General features: G+C 45.4%; 2 protein-coding genes across 6 annotated transcripts in view; one reads left to right on the forward strand and one right to left on the reverse strand.

The window, feature by feature from the left end:
* Window positions 1–11,601, forward strand: part of Helb (DNA helicase B) — a 28,822-nt gene extending 17,221 nt beyond the window's left edge. The window contains exons 10-13 of the mRNA XM_052165246.1: window positions 1,313–1,517; window positions 2,352–2,495; window positions 5,018–5,524; window positions 10,226–11,601. Of these exons, the coding sequence (XP_052021206.1) occupies window positions 1,313–1,517; window positions 2,352–2,495; window positions 5,018–5,524; window positions 10,226–10,387 (1,018 nt within the window). The 3' untranslated portion in view covers window positions 10,388–11,601. The remainder of the gene's footprint in view (window positions 1–1,312; window positions 1,518–2,351; window positions 2,496–5,017; window positions 5,525–10,225) is intronic.
* Window positions 11,602–19,087: 7,486 nt separating this feature from the next.
* Grip1 (glutamate receptor interacting protein 1) overlaps window positions 19,088–21,091 on the reverse strand; it is a 386,557-nt gene continuing 384,553 nt past the window's right edge. For all 5 annotated transcript variants that reach the window (XM_052165139.1, XM_052165137.1, XM_052165136.1 and 2 more), the window contains one exon: window positions 19,088–19,937. In XM_052165139.1, coding sequence (XP_052021099.1) covers window positions 19,710–19,937 — 228 coding nt within the window. In that variant the 3' untranslated portion in view covers window positions 19,088–19,709. The remainder of the gene's footprint in view (window positions 19,938–21,091) is intronic.

Here is a 21,091-nt window from a genome sequence, read left to right on the forward strand (position 1 = left end):
GTAAGTAGAGCAAGGAGAAAAGTGAGGAATGATTATTTCTCCGTGGTGTCCAGGTTGGCAACCTCTAACCTCTTCAAGGTCAACCTGGGGAATGAGGAGAATTTCTAGCACTCTGTGTGTGGTAGTTCCCAGGGGCCTGAACAGCAAGCCGTGGGCAGGGAACAGTTTTGTGTGCCTTGCATTTGACAGCACGTGCTTGTCACTGGGGTTGTGTAAAATAGAGGAGCTCCTGCCACAAACCACTGTATTGGGCAGGCCTGAACGAGGACTCAAATGTGCTCAGATGGGCCCTTGTAATAGTGGTCCTAGGAACTCTACTCTTGTCAGGGAAGTCTCCCAAAGGGTTAGGTAAGAGCAGAATGAGAAATAAACCCAGAGTGCTTTTACAGTGACTGGCACAAGCCGCCATTCGTTGGTGCTATTTTCACGGAACAGTGGCATAATTATTATAATGGAAATACAAGTTAGACCTGAAGACCTGAAACTGGACAATGTGGAGAGAAGGTGATTTTGCATCAAAGTAAAAAAAATTAAGGCTTTTTGGTTTAGAAAGTAGATGGATCAGAGCATCCACGTCAACATCTCTAACTTGAGTGAGTTCAACTGGGCCTTGTCAGAAGGGCTTGAGGTGACCGGGTGAAGGTTGTGGTGGTAAATGCTATATGGGGGATTTGTTATACCCCCTCATTGCATTCAAATATTCCAAATAAACGAGACAGAGACCTTTGAATTGTAATAAGCCTTAAAGCACCAAAGTTGGGCGGGGATAAAACGTCTCTGTTAGTTTGTCTGCTTTCCTGCCAAGATCCCCAAGATATGACGTGCTATGATTCCTTTGGCTGTCACTGCTGCCTGCATCAGGCTGGCTCTCATGGCCGCGAGTTCCGGATCCGTGCTACCCCATGGTGACCTCCTTCCTTCTTCCACCTGGCTTTCCTCTTGTCCCTGCCTCAGACCGCAAGCTTGGGAACCTTTGCTCCAACCCTCTCTCTTGCCCAGGCTGTAGGCTTATTAACCAATCAAGGATAACCCTGGGGCAAGGTCTGTACAACAAAAGCTGGTGTGTGTAAAGGATCTCCTCATCTCTCCTTATGGGTGGAGTAACCAGATTTTGGGAGCATGGGCGACACCGGACTCCCACCCCCTACGGAATGTAAAATAAACAGGTGACAGTTGTGACCACTTGATTCTTGACCTTCGGAGAATGAAATGATACAAACATGTATGAGCATCGCTTCACATCAGCTCCGAGAGGGTAAAATGAAGCGGGGAGCTTCCGGGTTTAATGGTGTGTGCTCACTTCCTCATGCAGAGACCACAAGAAGAAACCCATCTTTGCCGTCGGTGATAAGATCTGCTGTACCCGGAACGCGTACCTTGCAGATTTACTCCCTGACAATGACCAGGAAACCACAGGGAAAGGCTTTGGCGATGCCCCTGATGATGATGCTAAAATCAAACAGGATTTTGAAAGTAGCATTCGGCTGTGCAACGGGGAAATATTCTTCATAACACAGGTAAGTCGGGTCTGGAGAGATGGCTCAGCGTTTAAGAGCACTGACTGCTCTTCTGAAGGTCCTGAGATCAAATCCCAGCAACCACATGGTGGCTCACAACCATCTATAATGAGATCTGACGCCCTCTTCTGGGGTGTCTGAAGACAGCTACAGTGTACTTACATATAATAATAAATAAATCTTTAAAAAAAAAACACACACACACAGGTAAGTCTTAGGAAGTAATAGGTGTGCCAATTAGAGATTTTTCTTTTTCCCCAAAGCCCTCATTTCATTTGGGATTTACATAAACGTAGGGATGCTCTTCTTGCTTGGTGTTTTTTTTTAATCAGGAATTTTCATTCACCCTCATTCAGGATGAACATTGGTTTGTAGTTTTTAGCAATATCTTGTCTGGCTTAATATCAGAATGTAATGGGATGGTTGGGAATAGCTCTGCTGGAAAGCACTGCTTTTTCCAACTTTTTTTTTTATAGAAAGGAAACTTACTTTGTAGTAAGTTGGGAACTGAAACAACCAAGGTCAAGTGTGTGTGAGGTTTCAAGGATCAAAAGTTTCCATTTCCGCTCACTGCAATACCTAAACACGAAGGCGGTCAACGAAGAATGGATTTTAAGCCTCTCCAGGTTTTAGGTGTCCCATGCTGGGAATGGGACCCGGAGCCTCACAGGCACCGCTCACATGGCCCCGCGACGGCAATCTCAGCTTCAAGCCCCTGGAGTTTCTCAATCTGATGGATAATGTCTGTCCTTGGTGTGGCACCCGGCATTGACAGATGCATGTGACCATGTGCGCATCGGAATAGACGCAAAGTTCTCTTTGTCTTGGTCCCAGGATGTAACCGACGTTACTTCCGGAAGAAAAAGGCTTGTGACCATCAATAATGAGGCTGGTTTGGAAGTGACTGTGGACTTCAGCAAACTAATGGCCAACTGCCAGATAAAGCACGCCTGGGCGAGGACCATTCATACTTTCCAGGTAGGCTGAAGGAAGAGGCCGTGTGGGCTTACGGCTTGAGGGTGCAGGCCCTTGTGGTGGGGAAGACCTAGAGGCGGGAGTGGGCATCTGGTCAGACTGCATTCACAGTTAGGAAGCAGAGAGAGGAATGCTGGGTACTCCGTTCTCTTTCTTGTTTTTATTATGTCCCAGGTGCCGGCCCATTGAGTGAATGCCCCCATATTTACAGTGGGTCTTCCCCCATCAGTGAACCCCGTCTAGAAACTCCCTTACAGCAGTGTCCAGAGATGTCTCCTGGGTGACTCAGGGTCCCATCAGATTGACAGAGTCACCTACAACACGTAGCACAGCATGAGGCACATCGCACGCTGCTTTTCTTCTGCTGTTATTAATTCTGATTCTTCAGTTCTGGCCACAGTTTCTCCCTCATCATTTTGCTTTGTTTTCTGAGAGCTGCCTTCCAACCTGCGGCCTGGCGCCTGACAGCGGGCCTCTGGCCTTCACTCCCATAGGCTTTGCTTTCATGCACAAAAGCACAGGAGATGCTGCTCAGGCTCCAGCCCCGTGATCGCTTACGTGCCCTTCATTCTGAAGAGCAGTACCCCTTCATTCTGAGGAGCAGTGCCCCTTCATTCTGAGGAGCAGTGCCCCTTCATTCTGAGGAGCAGTGCCCCTTCATTCTGAGGAGCTAAGACCTTAGCGAGACAACCCTACGCTTCACTTTCACCCCAGCCTCACTCTCCTGCAGGACCCCAACTGCACTGATGGCCCTAAATGTTGACATCTTATCTACAGTATTTTTTTGTGCATTAATTTTGATTTTTAAGAATATTTCAATAGATTATTACTTGACTGCTGAAGTTCTTGAACCTGCCTACCCAACTTAAACTTTGCTCAGAAGAGACTTTTGTCCTGTGCTTGATATATTCCTATTCATATAGATTTTATACATACATATATATATGTGTGTGCATGTGTATGTGTATATATATATATGTATGTGTGTGTATGTGTGTGTATCTTTCTATATATTTTCTTGCTTTCAAGGTTTAAGCAAAGGGTGTCATCTTACATGTTTATTTTTAGCTTTATTTACTTTCTTGGTGGCCCTTGTTATTTTCTTGTTATTTTGACAAAAGAATTCTCTCCCTCCAGTTTTGTAAGGAGTTCCCTAATAATTTGTTTAATCTTATTTGAGAACAACAGTTCTAAAGAGGAATAGCTCAGGGTGTCCCAATGTGTCTAGCCAATCTTTGTATGCGTGTGTGTGTGTGTGTGTGTGTGTGTGTGAGTGTGTGTGTGTATGTATGTGTGTGTGTGTGTATGTATGTGTTTAATGATCCTTTGAGGCATGCTTACATGTTGTGTCCATACATATTTTATAGTCTCCTATTATTGGCTGTTTCATTTGCCATCATCAATAACCTTAGTATAACACATTTACACATGGGTCTGTATAGTTATGTCAAAGTCTTTGGTTATGTCAAAGCCCTTTTGATCCCCAGAGCTTGTTTTGGTCACCACAAGCTACTTGTGGCCCTGTGGGACCTAATGTTGGTAGCAAAGTTAGCAAACCTGAGTTCAGAGATAGTAGATAAAATGGAGTCTGGGGGATGGGTAGATGCGGACACACCAGCCAGATGGAAAGTCATGAGCGAGCGGAGCATTAACACTTTTCTCTTTTAGTTTTGCTTGTGTGGTGTGTGTGTGTGTGTGTGTTATGTGTGGTGTGTGTGTGTGTGTATGTGTGTGTGTGGTGTGGTGGTGTGGGGGTGTGTGTGTGGGGTGTATGGGGTGTGTATGTGGGGTGTGGTATGTGTGTGTGGTGTGTGTGGTGTGTGTGGTCTGTGGTGTGTATGTGTATGGTGTGTGTGTGTGGGTGTGTGTGTGGTCTGTGGTGTGTGTGTATGGTGTGTGTGTGTGTGTGTGTGTGTGTGATGTGTGTGTGTGGTGTGTATGGTCTGTGTGGTGTGTGTGTGTGTGGTGTGTATGGTCTGTGTGGTGTGTGTGTGGTCTGTGGTATGTGTGTGTGTATGTGTGGTGTGTGTGTGGTCTGTGGTGTGTGTATGTGTGGTGTGTGTGTGTGTGTGTGTGGTGTGTATCGTCTGTGTGGTGTGTGTGTGTGTGGGGTGTGTGTGTGATCTGTGGTGTGTGTGTGTGTGTGTGTGTGTGTGTGTGTGGTGTGTGTGTGGTCTGTGGTGTGTGTAATGTGTGGTGTGTGTATGTGTGTGTGTGTGGGTGTGTGGTGTGTGTGTGGGGTGTGTGTACGTGTATATGAGTACATATATGCTGTTCTTGCTGTGCATGCGTGGAGGTCAGAGCAGCCTTGAGTCCGTGGTTTCTATTTGTTCGAGACCAGGTCTCCTTGATTTCTCTGGTGTCTGCCAGCCTTCCTTGTGAGGCTTGAACAGATGGCAGGCTTTTATAAAGGGTCTGGCTATTCACCGACATTCACCCAGTGAATCATTTTCCCAGCCTCTTGCCAGAGTTGCTCCCCCACTGAGCTCCTGTACCGAGTTTTCACACTGCTTTTTGCCTCTCAGGGGTCTGAGGAGAACACAGTTGTCTACGTGGTGGGGAAGGCAGGCCGCCAGCACTGGCAGCATGTTTACACTGCGGTGACCCGGGGCCGCTGCAGGGTGTACATCATCGCGGAAGAGTCTGAACTCAGGAGCGCCATCCGGAAGCGCAGCTTTCCCAGGCAGACCCGTTTGAAACACTTCTTGAAGAAGCAACTCTCCAGCAGCGGCGGCGCACCTTCAACAGGTCTCCCATCCCAGCCTTCAAGCCCCAGCGTTGGAAGAAGACCTAGCACGCAGCCTCCAGCTTCACCCCTCTGCAGAACCCCAGACAACAAAGTCACCGCAGACAGCACCAGGGACGAGGCGTCTTCAGCCACAAAGGAGAGGTTCGCCTTTGACGAAGGCTGGATGTCAACCTCTTTTAGCGACGACATGGATACAGATGATGAGTCGGGGCAGCTCAGAGGGTCCAAAAGAACCGGTGTTGGCTTCCCATGTGATGAAGAGAGCCCCAGCAAATTCCGTATGGTAGGAGCCACGTTCCCTTGTATTCATGTTTTCGTTAACTCTTGCCAACTGCAGTGTGCCTGGACAGGAGTCTGTTAGTCTATCGGACAGCTGCCGTCTTGCATCTCACAAAGTGCCTTTACCCTGTGCCCCGTTGGAACTAGCTCTCTTTCTCTTCCCTCCCGAGGCTGCCTCTCTAGACAGCTTCCACTGTCTGGTGGAAGGCAGTTATGTTCCATGAGAAAGCTTCCCACTCCGTGCCTGCCTTCCCCTGTCTCCTTCCTTGTCAGTTGCCCCTGGCTTTGCAGGTCACAGTCCCTTTGTCTCTCCACAGTGCCCTTGCACTGGTTGGTTCCCATCTCACAAGCCTCTGGAGAACTTCCTTAGGTCTCCCTCTTGGCCTCTAGTTTAACTGTTGCTACGGGTTCGGTCTTCTTTCTTTCCGTTCATATGACCTCACCTAATCCGCTGGAGAAGCACCTCCACAGTTCTCTATTTCTCCCCCCTCCCCCGACACATCCCCTAATTGAGACATATCCCCGAGTGACAGTTTCACCCATCCCCTTGGCCTGAGGGTTTCAGTGGCTGCCATGATGCAGGTGCTGGGAACTCTGGGTAAGTGCCTCTTCCCCATCCTTGTGCTGACCACTTGCAAGTGCGGGAGTAATTTGATGACTCCCTGAAGAGAGTTCAGGGTTCCGTTCCTTCATGTATCCTAGATCTTTGTTCCTAGAGAGAGCCATTCTGGAAGCACAACCTATCACCTGTCTCTCTGTTTGTCTCAATTCCCTTTCTCCCAGTCTCCCAGCCATCTTACTCACCTGTCTCCACGGGCTACCTCTAAAGATGTAGCGTTATTGAGAAATGATTTTTCCCCTACTCATCTTCCATTGTCCTGGCTTGGGTCTTTACCTCACTGAAGGATCAACTGTCTGCCCTCAAATGCATTCCTGCCATGATTCTCATATACTCGGATGCCTTGGGTGTTCAACTCAATCCCTCTTTTGAAAGGCTCGCTGTGCCTGAAGGGCACACTGGGGGCTTCTCCATCTGGCTCTCCCAGAACCCTGTGTTGCCTCACCATCCCCTTTTGACATCAGCCAATCTGTGTTTTGGTTTGTTAATTCACTAAAGGAATCAATTGTTTTGTTCCTCTCTCTTCCCTTTGGCTTCCATAGTTTGGAGATGTTTAACTGTCCACTGGGTGACTGCAGGGGAGAAGGGAAAGGGGAAACAATCCCAAATGATTCCCTGCTTTCTGGCGCAAACTGTTAGGGACCCAGCACAGCCTTTTTCTGAGATGAAGGACATAGGACCTTGTTTGAGGGACTACAGAGTCTTCCTCTACAGGCAGTAATGGCTGCGACACTTAGAGATGAGGAGTTATAAATTACTTCCAGATGCGGTCTCAAGGGAAGAGTACTGGTTGACTAATGTACCTGCCACAGATTCGTTAGGTGGGGGTTCAGTGGAGGCCAGTTCAGAGGAGCATGTGCTAATGATTCTGCCCAGGTTCCAAAGTGTGACACTCGTGTCCATTGCCCAAAGGAGATAAGGGACATGTAACAGGTTCTCTGACAGAGTCTGTATGACCAAAGAGCTCAACTGTGTGGTGGTGGCAGTTGAAGCGACTGGGAGAGCATGGAATGCAATGAGTGGGGGAGCTGTGGGTACGGGGGTGGAGGGTTGGGGGAGGGTTGGGCAGGGGGTGGGGGGTAGTCAGGACCGATGGACAAAGTCTTCCAAAGACACTGTCCATTCTTTGGATTGGGGCGGAGATCCGTAGGAACATTCTAAGTGCTTATGAATTGAAATTCAAGGAAGTGACCTTGACCGTAGTGATCTGGAAAGCAATGAGGGGAAAACGAACTAATAAGTTCCTAGCGTAAAGAAACCCAGGACACATCTATTAGGCTGAAAACGGGGTACTTCCAATGGGGAAGGAAAAGAGATGCTGAAAGGCCGAAGGGCAGAGCTGACGGGTCCTACAGATGAGTCAGGTCAGCTGGGGTTGGGTTGCTAGTGATGCACACGTGTTTGACCTGGGCATAGGGTGGATCCAGGTATTAGTAATCAGAATTAGTTAAGAAGGGTAAGGGCAAGCTTTATGGGGAATTGCCTTTTTCTTCCATGGCACTGGAAGACCCTCTGGTGATAGTAAGCTTCATCCTCCACCCCAGTGCAGATGATAATGACATTTAAGATGCCATTTACACCCCTCCACACACACACACACCCAGCCAGGCATGCAGGAGCCCCAGGGCTAGTCTTTTGACTGGAGCAGCAAAGGGACAATTGTAAAGAAAGAGCCTTCAAAACAAGTTTCTTGAGTTGTATTTCTTCTCACCAACATTGGGTGGGGGGATAGGAGTTCACGTGGTGGTACAAAGAGAAAACGGCAGTGTTGCTGAGCCCCAGGCCGGAGTCTGCTGGAGTCTTCCCGCTTGGACCAAGGCCGGCGTTGCAGATCCGTGACTGTAAGCTCGAGACTGGGGACTGTGTTGTGCTGCCTTCCGTCCTTGCACAATGACACCAGCCCAGAGTTTGTTCATAGAAGGGGAAAGTGTTCTTTCTCAGAGGCTTTGCCAAAAGTATACAGCATCTCCAGGAATCCCTGCAAACGAGGAAGGAGAAATCAGACCTCTAGGACTGGTAAAATAGACACTTACTTCCATTTAAATTCTACCCGTGAAGACATACGTGGCGGATCTGTGAGGATAAGTTCTGAGAAACACCTCCTTAGGCAGCTGTCCTGTGGCTGAGCAAATTGTGTGTTCACAGCAGCCTAGTTGGTTATGGTGGCTTCTTGGTACACTAGACCCAGCATCACTGAGCGCTGAGTTTGCTCTTTTGTGGTGAAAACAATGTTGCAGGATTTTCCCTGTCCAATCATATTAAGGAAGTGGGAAGCCTGTGATTGGACAGGGAAGTGGGAGGCGGAGCTAAGAGGGGAGGAGAGAGGAAGAGTCTCAGGGTAGGAGGAGAAAGGAAGATGGCTGGGCTGCTGACCTATCCCCACTGTGGCATTTTCCAGCCACAAGTAGCCACGATTTCACAAGGTTAGAAATATTGGGATAAAGCTTTTATCATTATCAGTTGTCTCTGAAATGACTGTACTGGCATCTTGTAAATTGTGATTTTATTGATATACAAATCTAATTGGTTAATTAAGAGTCTTGATTCTACCTGGTAATTAGGTGTTGAGATGGCTGGCCGTGGGGTGTGTGTGTGTTGTGTGGTAGCGAGAGGAACTCAGGGTCCCCACCAGAGAGATGACCCTGCGGGAGCTCGGCACCACAGAGAGTTGGCGGGTTCATTTCTTAGTATGTCCTGCAACAGGCTCACACTCTAAAATCAGTGAGTGGCTCTCAACCTTCCTAGTGCTTCATTTTGATCTTAGGGGACTAGCATTGTATTCTGTCGCTCATCACTATCACCGGTCCAAAAGCCATTGCGGTCTGCGTGACAGTAGTAATGACCGACTGAGGGCCCCTTGCTTCCATGACTTTACCCCAGTGGCTCTGGGTTTTGAAAAAGAAATCCCAAAGGGAAACGTTGACCTGACACACTGCCTGCTCTGAAGACAAAGGGGAAAGTAGCCTTGCACTCTTTGATGCAAGTAACTGAGTAAACACTGCCAAGTGTATCCGATAAAACAATTATCCCCCCTCCCACCCCCAAAAATATTTTTACAAAATTCACATTGTAATACAAAAAGCAAGCTAGAGAAGACAGTCACAATGGCTGAGGGAAGGCTAGCCCCTGAGGTAGTTGAAGTCCTCCGGGAGGCAGAGGCATCTGCATGGTCTGTCTGTCCATCTGCGGGTCTGTCAGAGAAGACTTCATCGGAAGGAATCTGTTCAAGCGGCTGTGGAGCGCTGCAGGTGCGGTTTGTAGAATCAAAGGTAGATGCCAGCCAGGGTAGGTCTGAAAGCTGGCAGCCTGGAGTCCTTCCACGGGAAGGAGGGGCTTATTCTTGTAAAGGCTTTCAAATGACTGCATGAGATCCGCCCACCTTGCAGAGGATGATCTTCCTTTAAGAGTACACCGGCTTAAATATTTCCGTGTAAGCCGTACCTTCATGGGAACACTTAGCATGATGTGTGACTTAAGTCCAGCTTCCAGAAGTCCAGGTATGCTGGCACAAGCGATGGCTTAACCGTAGTAGTCCGATTCTAAAATGCACAGAGAGAGCATTGTGGAAGTGTGTTGTGCTTCTTTTCCGTTTTCCTGTGAAGATTGAGGATGGTACCGGCCCAGGGTCTGCTACTCAGGCGTCACCAGAAGCAGGAAGAGTATGGTCCTGGCACCACAGACATGGTTCATGTACCGCAGAAGAGCCGTCTTCCTGGGCGCGCAGGCTCTGTGCTTAGCAACTTGGAATCCATCTTGAAATTCTTAATGTTTGCACAGTGAACCTTCCTTGATTTCCGTGCTTTCCTCCCAATTATCTAGTAAGCCTTGTCGCTGCTTTTAGATGCTAGATGCCTGGATTTAGGCAATGCACACAGCCGCTTCTCCATGTCAGGCCCTTGGCTAGAAGGTCCAGGGGACACCACAGTAGGCAGAGGCAGACATGATCCTCCAGGGAGCAGACAGCCCACCAATGGGTTGCTCAAACCTTCAAGGATTGCGAGGGATGCATTATGGATGAGAATGGTTGACAAGGTATATTTTTTATAAAAGTAACTTTATTTTTCTATTTTTTTTGTTTTCAAACAGGTTGAAAAACCATCTCCACAGGTATCTTCTATATTTCAGAATCTGAGGTTGAATAACCTAACTCCCAGACAACTTTTTAAACCCACTGACAATCAAGAAACAGGTAAGTCAGGTGTGGCGGATCCCAGCAGTGATCCCAGCATTCAGGAGACTGAGTCGTGAGGATCCCAAGCTCATGGCCAGCCTGGGCAACATCACAAGACCCGGTTCAGACCACCACCACCACCACCAGAAACCTCACAACAGAAAAAAAGTTTACTTCATATTGCTCAAGAAATTATTATTGCTTTTCCTTTCAAGACAAAATGAATTATTCAGCTTCTAAGTTTCAAACTTTGAGAAGACGGCTGTCACTGAGCATTATAATTTTGGGCATTTGTATTTTGGGCACATGGCCCTTACTTTTAAATCTGAGTTTTAAAAATCAGGTATTTTTAAATTCACCCAGTCCAAGCAAACTGTGATGATTTCAGCCTTTGTCCTCATGAGATCAGTTGGCAAGTGCACGGTTAGGGGGAAAGATTTTTTTTTCCCATTTTAGGGGCTACTGGACATTTTGTTATGATACCATGTGGTCATTGCAGATCCTCTTTGCCAGGACACTGAAACCAGCAAAGGTGGACTGATTGTACCTGTTGATAGTAACACATTCAAAGATGCTGTGGCCACCACGCCATCTCCGTGCCTGGGACTCTATGTACTTGGTGCTCAGATATGCCTTTCTGAGTTGGGAGTAAGTTTTGCACGTATCCCATTGAAGGGAGACTCTCCTAAAGCAGATTGGTTTTTAAATATTTATTGCCATGTGGTACTGTGGCTTGAACGTGTCTCCCCATACCTGTGTGGGTTTTATTGAGGAAGTGGATGCCTGGTAAATGTAGCTTTGTGCCATCTTGACTTCTCTTGGCTGTTTCGTTGCTGGTGGGGGCGTGCTCACTAGGTGTGGACACCTGGCCCTAGGTGCACCTTTTCTTTCTGTTCCTCTTAGTACAGTTCTCAGATAGTAGGTTGCTTATAAATCACCCCTCTCCAACAGCTCAGGTCAAGGAAGCTTCTAGCGGGTGTATGCACAGGACTGTTTTTATATACTGTTGTTTACCTCTTGGACTGCCAGAACAGTACAGAGACACGTCTTCCCCCTTCTTTTTGTGCTGGGACTGAAGCCAAGGACTCATACCTTCTAAGAAAGCACTTTACTGCTTAATTTCATTCCTGGTCCTAAGCATAACTTTTATATGTATCAGGAAGTAAACAAACAAACCAATCGTGTGGCTAAGCTGATTGTAACACTTTTTTTATTGCTGTGCCTGAGACTGATCTGTAGCATTTCTGAGCCATGCCTTTGTGAGAAATAAATTCACTGTTCTTTTACTAAATTGCCCAGTGTGTGGTTTTCTTTTATAATAACACAAGGAATTAAGACCGATGGTAAAATTAAAAAGTACTCATTGACTTGACGTTAATAGTGTTAAGAGAGAATTTTAAACAATTTACACACTTAAAAGAGCATAATTCAGTAGCTTTTAGTATAGTCAAAGAATTGTGAAGTGGTCATCACAGTCAGTGGGGCATTTTGTTAACCTGTAGGCCTATACCCCATTAAGCATAGTTTGCACCACATTGGGTGTACTCATCCACTAATGGATCTGTCTTTGTAGACTTGCCTGTAATGCATAGTTCCTATACATGAAGATGCACAGAATGAGGCCCTTTTGGACTTATTTACCTAACAATATTATTTAGATTTCACCCACATTTTATCAGCACTATATTGGTAGCTAAGCTCACTGATTGTTAAATAGTACTCTTTTGCATGGACATGTTGCAGATGAGTTTATCCATCCATTCACGGATTGACACCAGGGCAGTTTCTCTTCTGGCTGTTGTAGCTAATACTGCTCGGAACTCTTGCAGCAAACATTTTTGTGGGTAGATATATGTTTTCATTTCTTGGGGTTATGTTACCCAGTGGAATTGCTGGGACATGGAGTAAGTCTGCCTTAGACTCTTAAGCAGTTAGCATTTTGCATTCTCACTGGTAGTTACGAGAATTCCAATTTCTCCAAATGATGTGTGTATGCATGTGTGTATGGTATGTTTATACATGTGTGTGTACATATATCTGTGGTGTCTGCAAATATGGTATATGTTTATGGCATACATGTACATGAGTATTTGTATGTATCTGATGTATTCATGTAGAATATGTGTACATGTGTGTGCCTGGGTAAGTGTGTATGGCGTCTGTGTGTGACTATGGTGCATGTGTATGGTATATATGTACCCGTTTGTATACCTGGTATATGTGTGTGTATGTGTGCATGTGTGGTATCTATGTGTGAATATGGTGTATATGTATGTGGTGTATGTGTATAGTTTATGTGTATGTGTGTGTGCATATGTATATAGTGTCCGTGTATGAATATGGTGTATGTGTGTGGCACATGAGTACCTGTGTGCGTGTGTTGTGGAGTGCATGCATGAAGGAGCCTGTTGCGTGTTCTGCTCTGTCTCTTGGCTTTAATCCCTTGAGTCAGGCTCTGTCAGTGACCCAGGAAGTAGGCTGATGGCCAGCGATCTCCAGTGAGCCTTCTGTTCTGTGTCCTCACACTGGGGTTACAGGTGTGCATGACTGACTGGCTTTTTACATGGGCTCTGGAAATCTGACTTCTGCTCATCTGGCTTGTGCAGCAAGGGATCTTACCCCAGTCCCCAAACCCCCTTTAACTAACTTCTAAAGTATAGCCATCCTAGGAGTAAGATGTGGCATTTCATCCTGATTTTGGTTTGTATTTTCCTTAAGGCTAAAGATGGGGAATCTCTTTCATATATTTCCTGGTCTTTAATATGTCTTTGGGGAAAAATGTGTTACTATCTTTTGCTTTGATATTAGGTTAATATCAAAATTTGAGAGTTCCTTATATATTATACATATAGTCCTTTATAAAATGATGTGACCTGCATTTTTCTCTCATTAGGTGAAAATTTACATCAGAGGGCTTATTTTTAATCCAGTCATGTCTCCCGTCAGTTATTGTTGCTTGTAAAGCCGTGAAGATTTACTTCTGTTTTTTCTAAGCATTTAATAGTTTTTGCATCCGTGTCTAGATGTTCGATAAACATTCAGTTAGCCCTTGCGTAAACCGAGTCGGATCCAGTGTCTCCTTTTGCACGGGCAATGCGACTGTTTGAGCTGCGTCCCTTGAAGATTGTTCCTTCCTCAACTGAGATGTCTCCGCACCCGTGCCACAACTCACTGGCATGTGTTGGGGGTGTGTTTGTGACTTCTCAGTAGTATTTCACACCGTTGGCAGCGTGGCACGGTGCTGACTCCATTACTGTAGACTGTAGTGCTATGCGATTTGGAATTGAGCCCAAGCCCTCTAGCTTCACAGTTCTGTTTGCAGATTGTTTTAGCTGTCCTGGGTCCATTGGGTTTTGTTGTAGTTTCTTTTTGAGACACGGCCTCACTATCTAGCCTTGGTTGGCCTGGATCTTGCTGTGTAGACAAGGCTGGCCTCCATGTCAAGCTGGATCCTCTTTCCTCTGCCTCAGGGGTGCTGGCGTTAAAACCATAACCTGGATTCCCTGCATTTTTGTGGGAATTTTAGCTTCCAGGGTTTTTGCTGTTGCTGTCGTTTTTTTGCCTTTTTTTTTTTTTTTTGGTTTTTGTTTTTGTTTTTGTTTTTTGGTTTTTTTTTTTTTTTTTTTTTTTTTTTTGAAGAAGCCAGCTGGAAATCTGATGGAGCTTGTACTTTAGTAACATTTTTAGGGCTGTGGATTGCCCTTATTATAACACCGACTCTTAGGATCTACAAGGATGCTCTTCCATTTATGTCAAAACTACCTCTTCGTAGTTTTAGAGCATTATGTCTTATAGTTCTATATTTATGTCGTTCTTTTAAACTAGGCTTATTTTTCAAATTATATTCTTGCTGATATTACATTGAAAGAGCCTGTGTTTGCTTTTGTCTCTGATTGGGTGTGCGAGCACATGGGCAGGTGGGCGAGGCCCGTGGTCAACCTCAGGTGTTCCTCGGGTGCCATCCACCTTAGTTTTTGTTTGTTGCTTGGTTTTTTTTTTTTTTTTTTTTGGTTTTTTGTTTTTGTTTTTGTTTTTGTTTTTTTTTTTTTGAGATAGAGTTTCTTGGTTGCCCGAAGATCACTGGTTTGACTTGTCTGGCTGCCCAGTGAGCTCCAGGAATTGGCTTCTCTGCCTCTCCAGCAGTGGGATTACAAGTATATGGGTCTATGCTGGGCTTTAATACAAACGCTAAGTTATTCTCATGCTTGCACGACAAGCATTTAACTATGTTGTCTCCTCAGCTCTTGTCTTAATTTTTGGTCGGCTCCTTCTCACTCTACAGAAGCAAGTGGTTTTCATATACCGCCCTTGCTGAACTGGTTGATACCAGTAGGGTTTTGGTGGCTTGCTCTGGCTTTTCTGTATAAGACCGTCTCACCTACAAGCAGACATGGTTTTAATTCTTTCTTTCCAATCCATATGCGTGTTATGTTATCCTGCCTTACAGTCCTGGCTAGACCCCTCTGAGCACACTGTTGTAGAGAAGGGATGAGAACATGCATCCTTGCTGGGTTCAGGATATTAAGGCAAATCAGTTGGTTTTCTAATGCAACATGAAGCAATGACCTTATGAAGAGAGAGCTCATTTTGATTCCCGGTTCTGAAATCTCTAGCTCTGGTGAGGGGAGTTCATCACGGTGGAAGTTTATAGACGTGCACACTACTCATCCCATGAACGACTGGAACACGGCCCCACAGTCCTCTATAGGAGCATGCTAAAGACATCCCCAAGGCCACAGCACTTCCCAAGAGGACCGCCCTGGAGACCAAGCCTTTAACACACAGGCTGTGGGCAAGGTAGAGAGTGTTCTCATCTAAATGACATCGGAAGAATGAAGTCTTTTCCCAATGTGTTGTCAGCAGTGGGCTTTTGCTATTCATGGTTTTTTAATCTAAGATCTCTTTGGTTGCTAGTTGTATGTTTTTGCCATGAAGAGAATTTTGCCAACTGTTTTTTTGTTTGTTTCTATTGTAGCATCAATGTAGTTTTAGCCTTTGTCACACTGATACGGCAGATGATACTGATTGTAGGTTTTTTGGCTGTGAAGCCAACTTCGCATCCCTGAAATAGTTTACTAGGTCATAGCTCTCTGCTACTGGTTTGGTCGGCACTGCCTCTGTTGGCAGGGTCCTGCTGAGGATGTTTATCAATAGTCATAGGAGATGGAGGTCTGTATGTAGTTTTCCTTTGTCTGGTTTTGACATTTAAGGTATACTGGCTGTGTAGAACAAATTGACTGATATTCCACACTCTTCTAGTTTGTAAAGAATTGATGCTTATTCTTCTTGAAATGTTTGGATGAATCATGAGTGACGACACCTGGATCTGGGCCTTTCTCTGTAGAATGTTTCAAAATTTCAAATTACACCTCCTTACTGTAGGTCTGGATTTTCCACTCCATACCCAGGTCTGTGTGGATTACCGAGATTCAGTTTTGCGAATCTGTGTCTTGAGGAGTTTGTCTGTTTCACCTGCCACTCAACCTATGATCAGAATAGTCTTCTACGGTCTGTTGTTTCTGTAGGATTGGTTACAGTCTGGTGATTCTGTACATCTGGCTTATAGTCTGCTGTGGCTGATAACATAGCTTTCCTTTCCTTCCTGAATTTAATAACTTGAGAGCTCCCTCTTCCTCTGGCCAGTCTAGCTAATAGTTTATGAAATTTGTTGAGCTTTCTAAAAGATTTGTTTTTATTATATTTAATTAATTGCATATATGTATGTGTGTGTGCACACGTACGTGTGGGCTTATGCACAAGAACAGTGTGTATATATGTGCATGTGTCTATATGCATGTGTGTCTATGTATGGGTCTATGTATGCACATGAGTGCATGTGTGTGTATGTGCGCGAGTATGTGTATGTGTGTCTGTGAGCATATGAGGCATTGGATATCCCCTAAGATAGTTGTAAGCTTCCTGACCTGGGTGATGGAAACCTTTGCAAGTACAGCATACACTACAACTGCTGAGCCATCTCTCCAGCTCCCTAATTGATACTTTTAAAGTTTCATGGACTGCTCTCTACTGCTTTAATCCACTCGTATTTTCATTTAACCTAGGAAGGTCCATTAAGGAGTGTTTTATTCTGGCTGACGTGGAGGGTGGCCAGGGTTTAGGGATCTTGGGGAAAGAGAGTCTCGTGTTCTGTCTGGAGTGACCACTGGGCAACTCTTCAGCTCAGCATTTAGGAACGAGCGAGTGGCACAAGTGTAGGACTGGCAGAGTCTGTGCCTTCCTATCGAGTCACGTGGGAATGATGGTTCCTGGTAATAAACATTCTCTGGAACACAAAGGTTGGTAGGCAGGAAGGAGGGAGTGGTAACCATCAGACTAGTTGACAGGAAACCGTCTTCAACTAGAGCTGTATCCTAGAGGTTAAGACTCCATAGCTCTAACCTCATCAAGAAGAAATTTAAATTAGCTTGTCTTCCTTAAGACACAATGAAACACATTATATGTAACTAGGTCTCCCTACATCGCCCTTGGCTGGCCTGGAAGTCACTATGGAGAGATTACAGAGATCTGTCTGCCTCTGCCTCGTGTGTTGGACCTAAAGGCATGCTTCTCCACACCTGGCAGGAACTAGGTGTGATGTTATGACTGTAGTCTTGGGTCAAAATACAAATAATTGACCTGACTCAATATTCTTCAAGCTGTCACTGGAAAAGAACATGTCTAGGAACCTAACGGTTGGGATGTGAGGCCAGCGCTGTTTCCTTGCAGGGTATTAAGCCCGAAGGGGAGCTAGCTACACACCAGGCTGGATGCCACTAGTAGCCAGAGTCACACAAGCTGCACAGGCTGGCCTCTCCGGATGGCCACAATCACCGTGTGACACAGGAGCTGATCACTCCATTTGAAAACTACCACCTGAGATGTTTGGATTCTATTTTCATTGTGTTTTTAACAGCCATTTTGTATTGATTGGCTCTGCCTAATCTTAGTTATTTTCTATCGATTGGCTCTGCCTAATCTTAGTCTTTTCTATCAATTGGCTCTGCCTAATCTTAGTCTTTTCTATTGATTGGCTCGGCCTAATCTTAGTCTTTTCTATCGATTGGCTCGGCCTAATCTTAGTCTCTCATAAGACTTGATGTCTCATTTGTTTTAACTCACATGATTGGCTCTAACTATACTTCCTTTCTCTACCTCACTTGCTTCACAGAACTTAGTGCAATCAAAATATGAACAATTATTTGGGTTCTGCCAAAAAAAAAAAAGAGCTTCAGTTGGGGTCATGTGACTGCCAGGCATTTATGTGTACACGCTGGATGTGACTATATAAAAATGTGAGTTTACAAAGCCTTCCTGAGACTATCGGTCACTTTTAAAAGGTAATACAATTAAAGTTGACATTTTAGTAATTAATGCAAGTGTGCCTCAGAAGAACGCATGTCATAGTTCCTAAGGGGCAGATGGTGCGCCCGTGAGACAGGAACCACCTTTGTCCCCTAAAGTGGATATGGCATTGGATTTGACGGGGTTGCCTTGTGCACGTGTCCTTGGGCCTTTCTTGTGCATGTAAAGGCACATTCTGCGGGTTCTCTGGTGTACTGACCTTCTGGATCCCAGGTGGGGAAGTTGGCTTCCGGGAAGTAAATTGCGCGCCACTTTCGAGCCCCACAGCTTCCATCCGACCCCGGATCTGACTCCACAGCTCATTCGTATTCCTCCAGAGCAGGCTTTCATGTTGACGGAGACACTTTCTTCCTCTGGGCAGCTGTGGAGATGAACTCTGACTAGCACTCAGGCCAGGACACTGAATCACACTCAATGCACCAAACATGCTGGTTATTTTTTTATTATTATTATTTATTTTGGCTTTTTAAAATCACTGTTTATTCCATTTGGTAGAGGATCTTTTTTTTTTTCCATACAAATATTTGCAACAATTTTGAATTCCCCAAAACCATACATAGACGATAAATACCATGCTATTAAAGTATTAAATTTGTACAAAAATACTTTACAGTTTAATACTTGTTTGTTCCAAACAAAAATACATATTTAAGTGACTCATGATCTTTTTTTTTTCTTTTTTTTTTCTTTAACATGATTCTGTTCTATACTTTCTTGCCCTGGAAGTTCAGAAATGTATTTGAAATCATATATTTCTTTGCACAAAAAAAAAAAAAAAAAAAAAGATGAATCATCTTCCTTAAACAAAGGGCACAGTGCTTCGACGTTCTGCCTGTGCACGGTTGTATTAGTGACCAAAATGAACGTGTTTGGAAAAGAACTGTTTTGACATTCTACCATCAATATACAGATCTATTTTTTTCTTTAAATATTTACCAAATAACAGTTATTAGTGTAGCTATTCAAAATATCTGAACAAATGAAAACAGTTGCCCACAAACCTTTAAAGCAACTGTCACAGTTTATTGCTTCGGGGGACATTGATTGGCAATGAGTGTTGTGAAAATGTATTTACAAGTGAAGGAAGTGGCTGTGGCTCAGAACAAAAGCTGTCAGTAAGGACACCACGCGCTGTGCACCCCTCGGTGAAGCAGTCTGCGGACGTCTGAGCTGGATGAGTTCTGTTCGTCTACCCACAAAGTGAATCTCATTCCGTTAAGACTCTTCACTCCTTAAATTCTTAGTCTTGGATTTCAAAAAATAGGATCATATCACTAATTCTCAGTGTTACTACATAGTCTAATTCATTATCAGAGATTTTTCACCTATTTTTTTTTTTTTTAAAGAAAAAGTTGTGTCCTTAAGGGGGGAAAAAAAAAACAGGTCACAAGACATATCCTGTTTGATCATCAGTTGCATACGGAATAGCATACATCTTAATTTAAATCATTCCTATATTTGGGCAAAACATTTACCACCACCTATTATGGTCTCCTACGTGCATTGTTGCTGAAATATTTTAAGAAAACCTAATGTTATACCTGCGCCCCTCCCACTGCAGCAGGCCTGGCCGGTCACCCATCCTTAGCTCCCCTAACTGAGCCAACTGTATGTAAATCCATGTTGATCGGGTTCTTACGCTAATGACTTTATAGTAAGAAACTTAGTCAGGAAATGATCACAGAGGATATTTTTCAAACAGATGTTTCTGTAAAAAGTGACAGTAGAGGTGAACTGTAGAAAGCGTCCTCTGATCTTAAATGGGGGGAGGAGGGGTGGGCTGCCTTCCTCTTTATTCTTTACCATTGGGCCCGGCAGAGAAGGACCCGCCCGTTACTGGAGTGGTCATCCTAAAATGGGGAAGGGATAAGAACATGAGCCGTGAAGGAGATTTAAAAGACCCCTGTGCTTGCATTAATGCCACGTGATTCTCTGTGCTTCAGCGGTCACAGAAATCTTAAAAGGGTTTTTGTTTTTGTTTGTTTGTTTTTAGCACCATGTAGATATTGTCTTTTGTCCTGTTTTAGAAAAGTACTGCTATAATGTGTTAGTGGGTTCTCGTGTCTCTAGATTACCACCGTGGCTGGGCTGCTGGAAGAATGCACTGTTCTGCTCACTCCAGTTGCTGGGCAGAGCCGGCTGTTCTGTCGACTTCTGGGAGGCCAGTGGGTTTCTGCTAATAACCAGGTCCAGCTTGTTGCCAGATTCAGCTATGAGAGGCACCACCAGGCAGCAGTCAAAGTCTCTCGTCCGGACGTGATTAACCTGCCAGGCCAAGAGGAGCCATTTTAACAATACTGTCTCGAGGCGAGTGGCTTAATTCTGAAGGTGGGCCATGCAGAGGGGTCCCCTCCTCTTCAGTTGGGCCACACAGAGACAAGGCTATTGGTTCACTATTTATCCTCTGTAACTGCTTGTGGCTAGCCGGAAGAGCGAGACACCATCCATCCTCCTGTCCCCACAGGGTTTCCCAAGGATATAGTGTTCCAGGCTGTCTGGCTACTACGATGCATAGCTCACTCAGCTAAGGAGGATCCCTCCTCTTCCTCAACTTCTGCATGTTCTAGGCACGCCTAACTTCAATCCTCTTTTAACTTGGGAACTGAACCTCAGAGGCCACGCGTGCTAGGCAAACACCCTACTATGAAGCTAGCTATCTAGATTCCCAGCCCACGAGCAAAGCTTGTTAAAATCCCTTGCCTTTAACTCCCAGTCCCGACTTCCCATTCTCTCCTCCTCTCTGAGGATGAGTGCTGGGGCACTTGGACAGACCCAGTTTCGACTCCGGGGACTGTAGAGTCCTCATCCTTCTTGGCTGGCTGCAGTCTACTGCTCTGGACACCCGCCTGTCCCTTCGCTCCCCTCCTCTGACGTAATGAACGGTGGCAGAGATTGCTGCCCAGGCCTGAGAACACCTCACTTGGGTCTCAAGCTGATGGCTAGAGAAACACACTTAGAGGCATGTTTGCCTTTCCTCTGGCTGCTTCCTGCTAAACCTGCTCCTTTGATGAACCGCTTAGACATTTTCCCTCAAGCATCCAGTCTCCTGGATGCCAGTAGAACTGCCAGTAGCCACCTTGTCTCTCTTTCCTCTTCGTTCCTGTCTGTGTGACTAGGGGACTGCCCTGCTGGCTCATGGTGCTTTCCCTGTCTGGGATCGATAAACGTGCAGCAGTGAACTGTTACAGAAGTTGCACTTTCTGTATGAAGACCTCAGGAACCTCAAGCCTGGCTTTCTTCCCCATGGTTGTGGGGGAACTGAGGCATGGGCTCTGAGAGCAAGGCCTGTAGGCAGCATAAACTGGTCATGGGTTGGACAAGAGCCACTGGTGCCTCTTCCCTAAATACGTGTCCCACATAAGGGCCTCCCATTATCAAGACAACTGGGAGAACTCCTCTTTATTCTCTCGGTCAAGGCC

Source organism: Apodemus sylvaticus, chromosome 20, assembly GCF_947179515.1.
Source record: "Apodemus sylvaticus chromosome 20, mApoSyl1.1, whole genome shotgun sequence".
Classification (NCBI taxonomy): Eukaryota; Metazoa; Chordata; class Mammalia; order Rodentia; family Muridae; genus Apodemus; species Apodemus sylvaticus.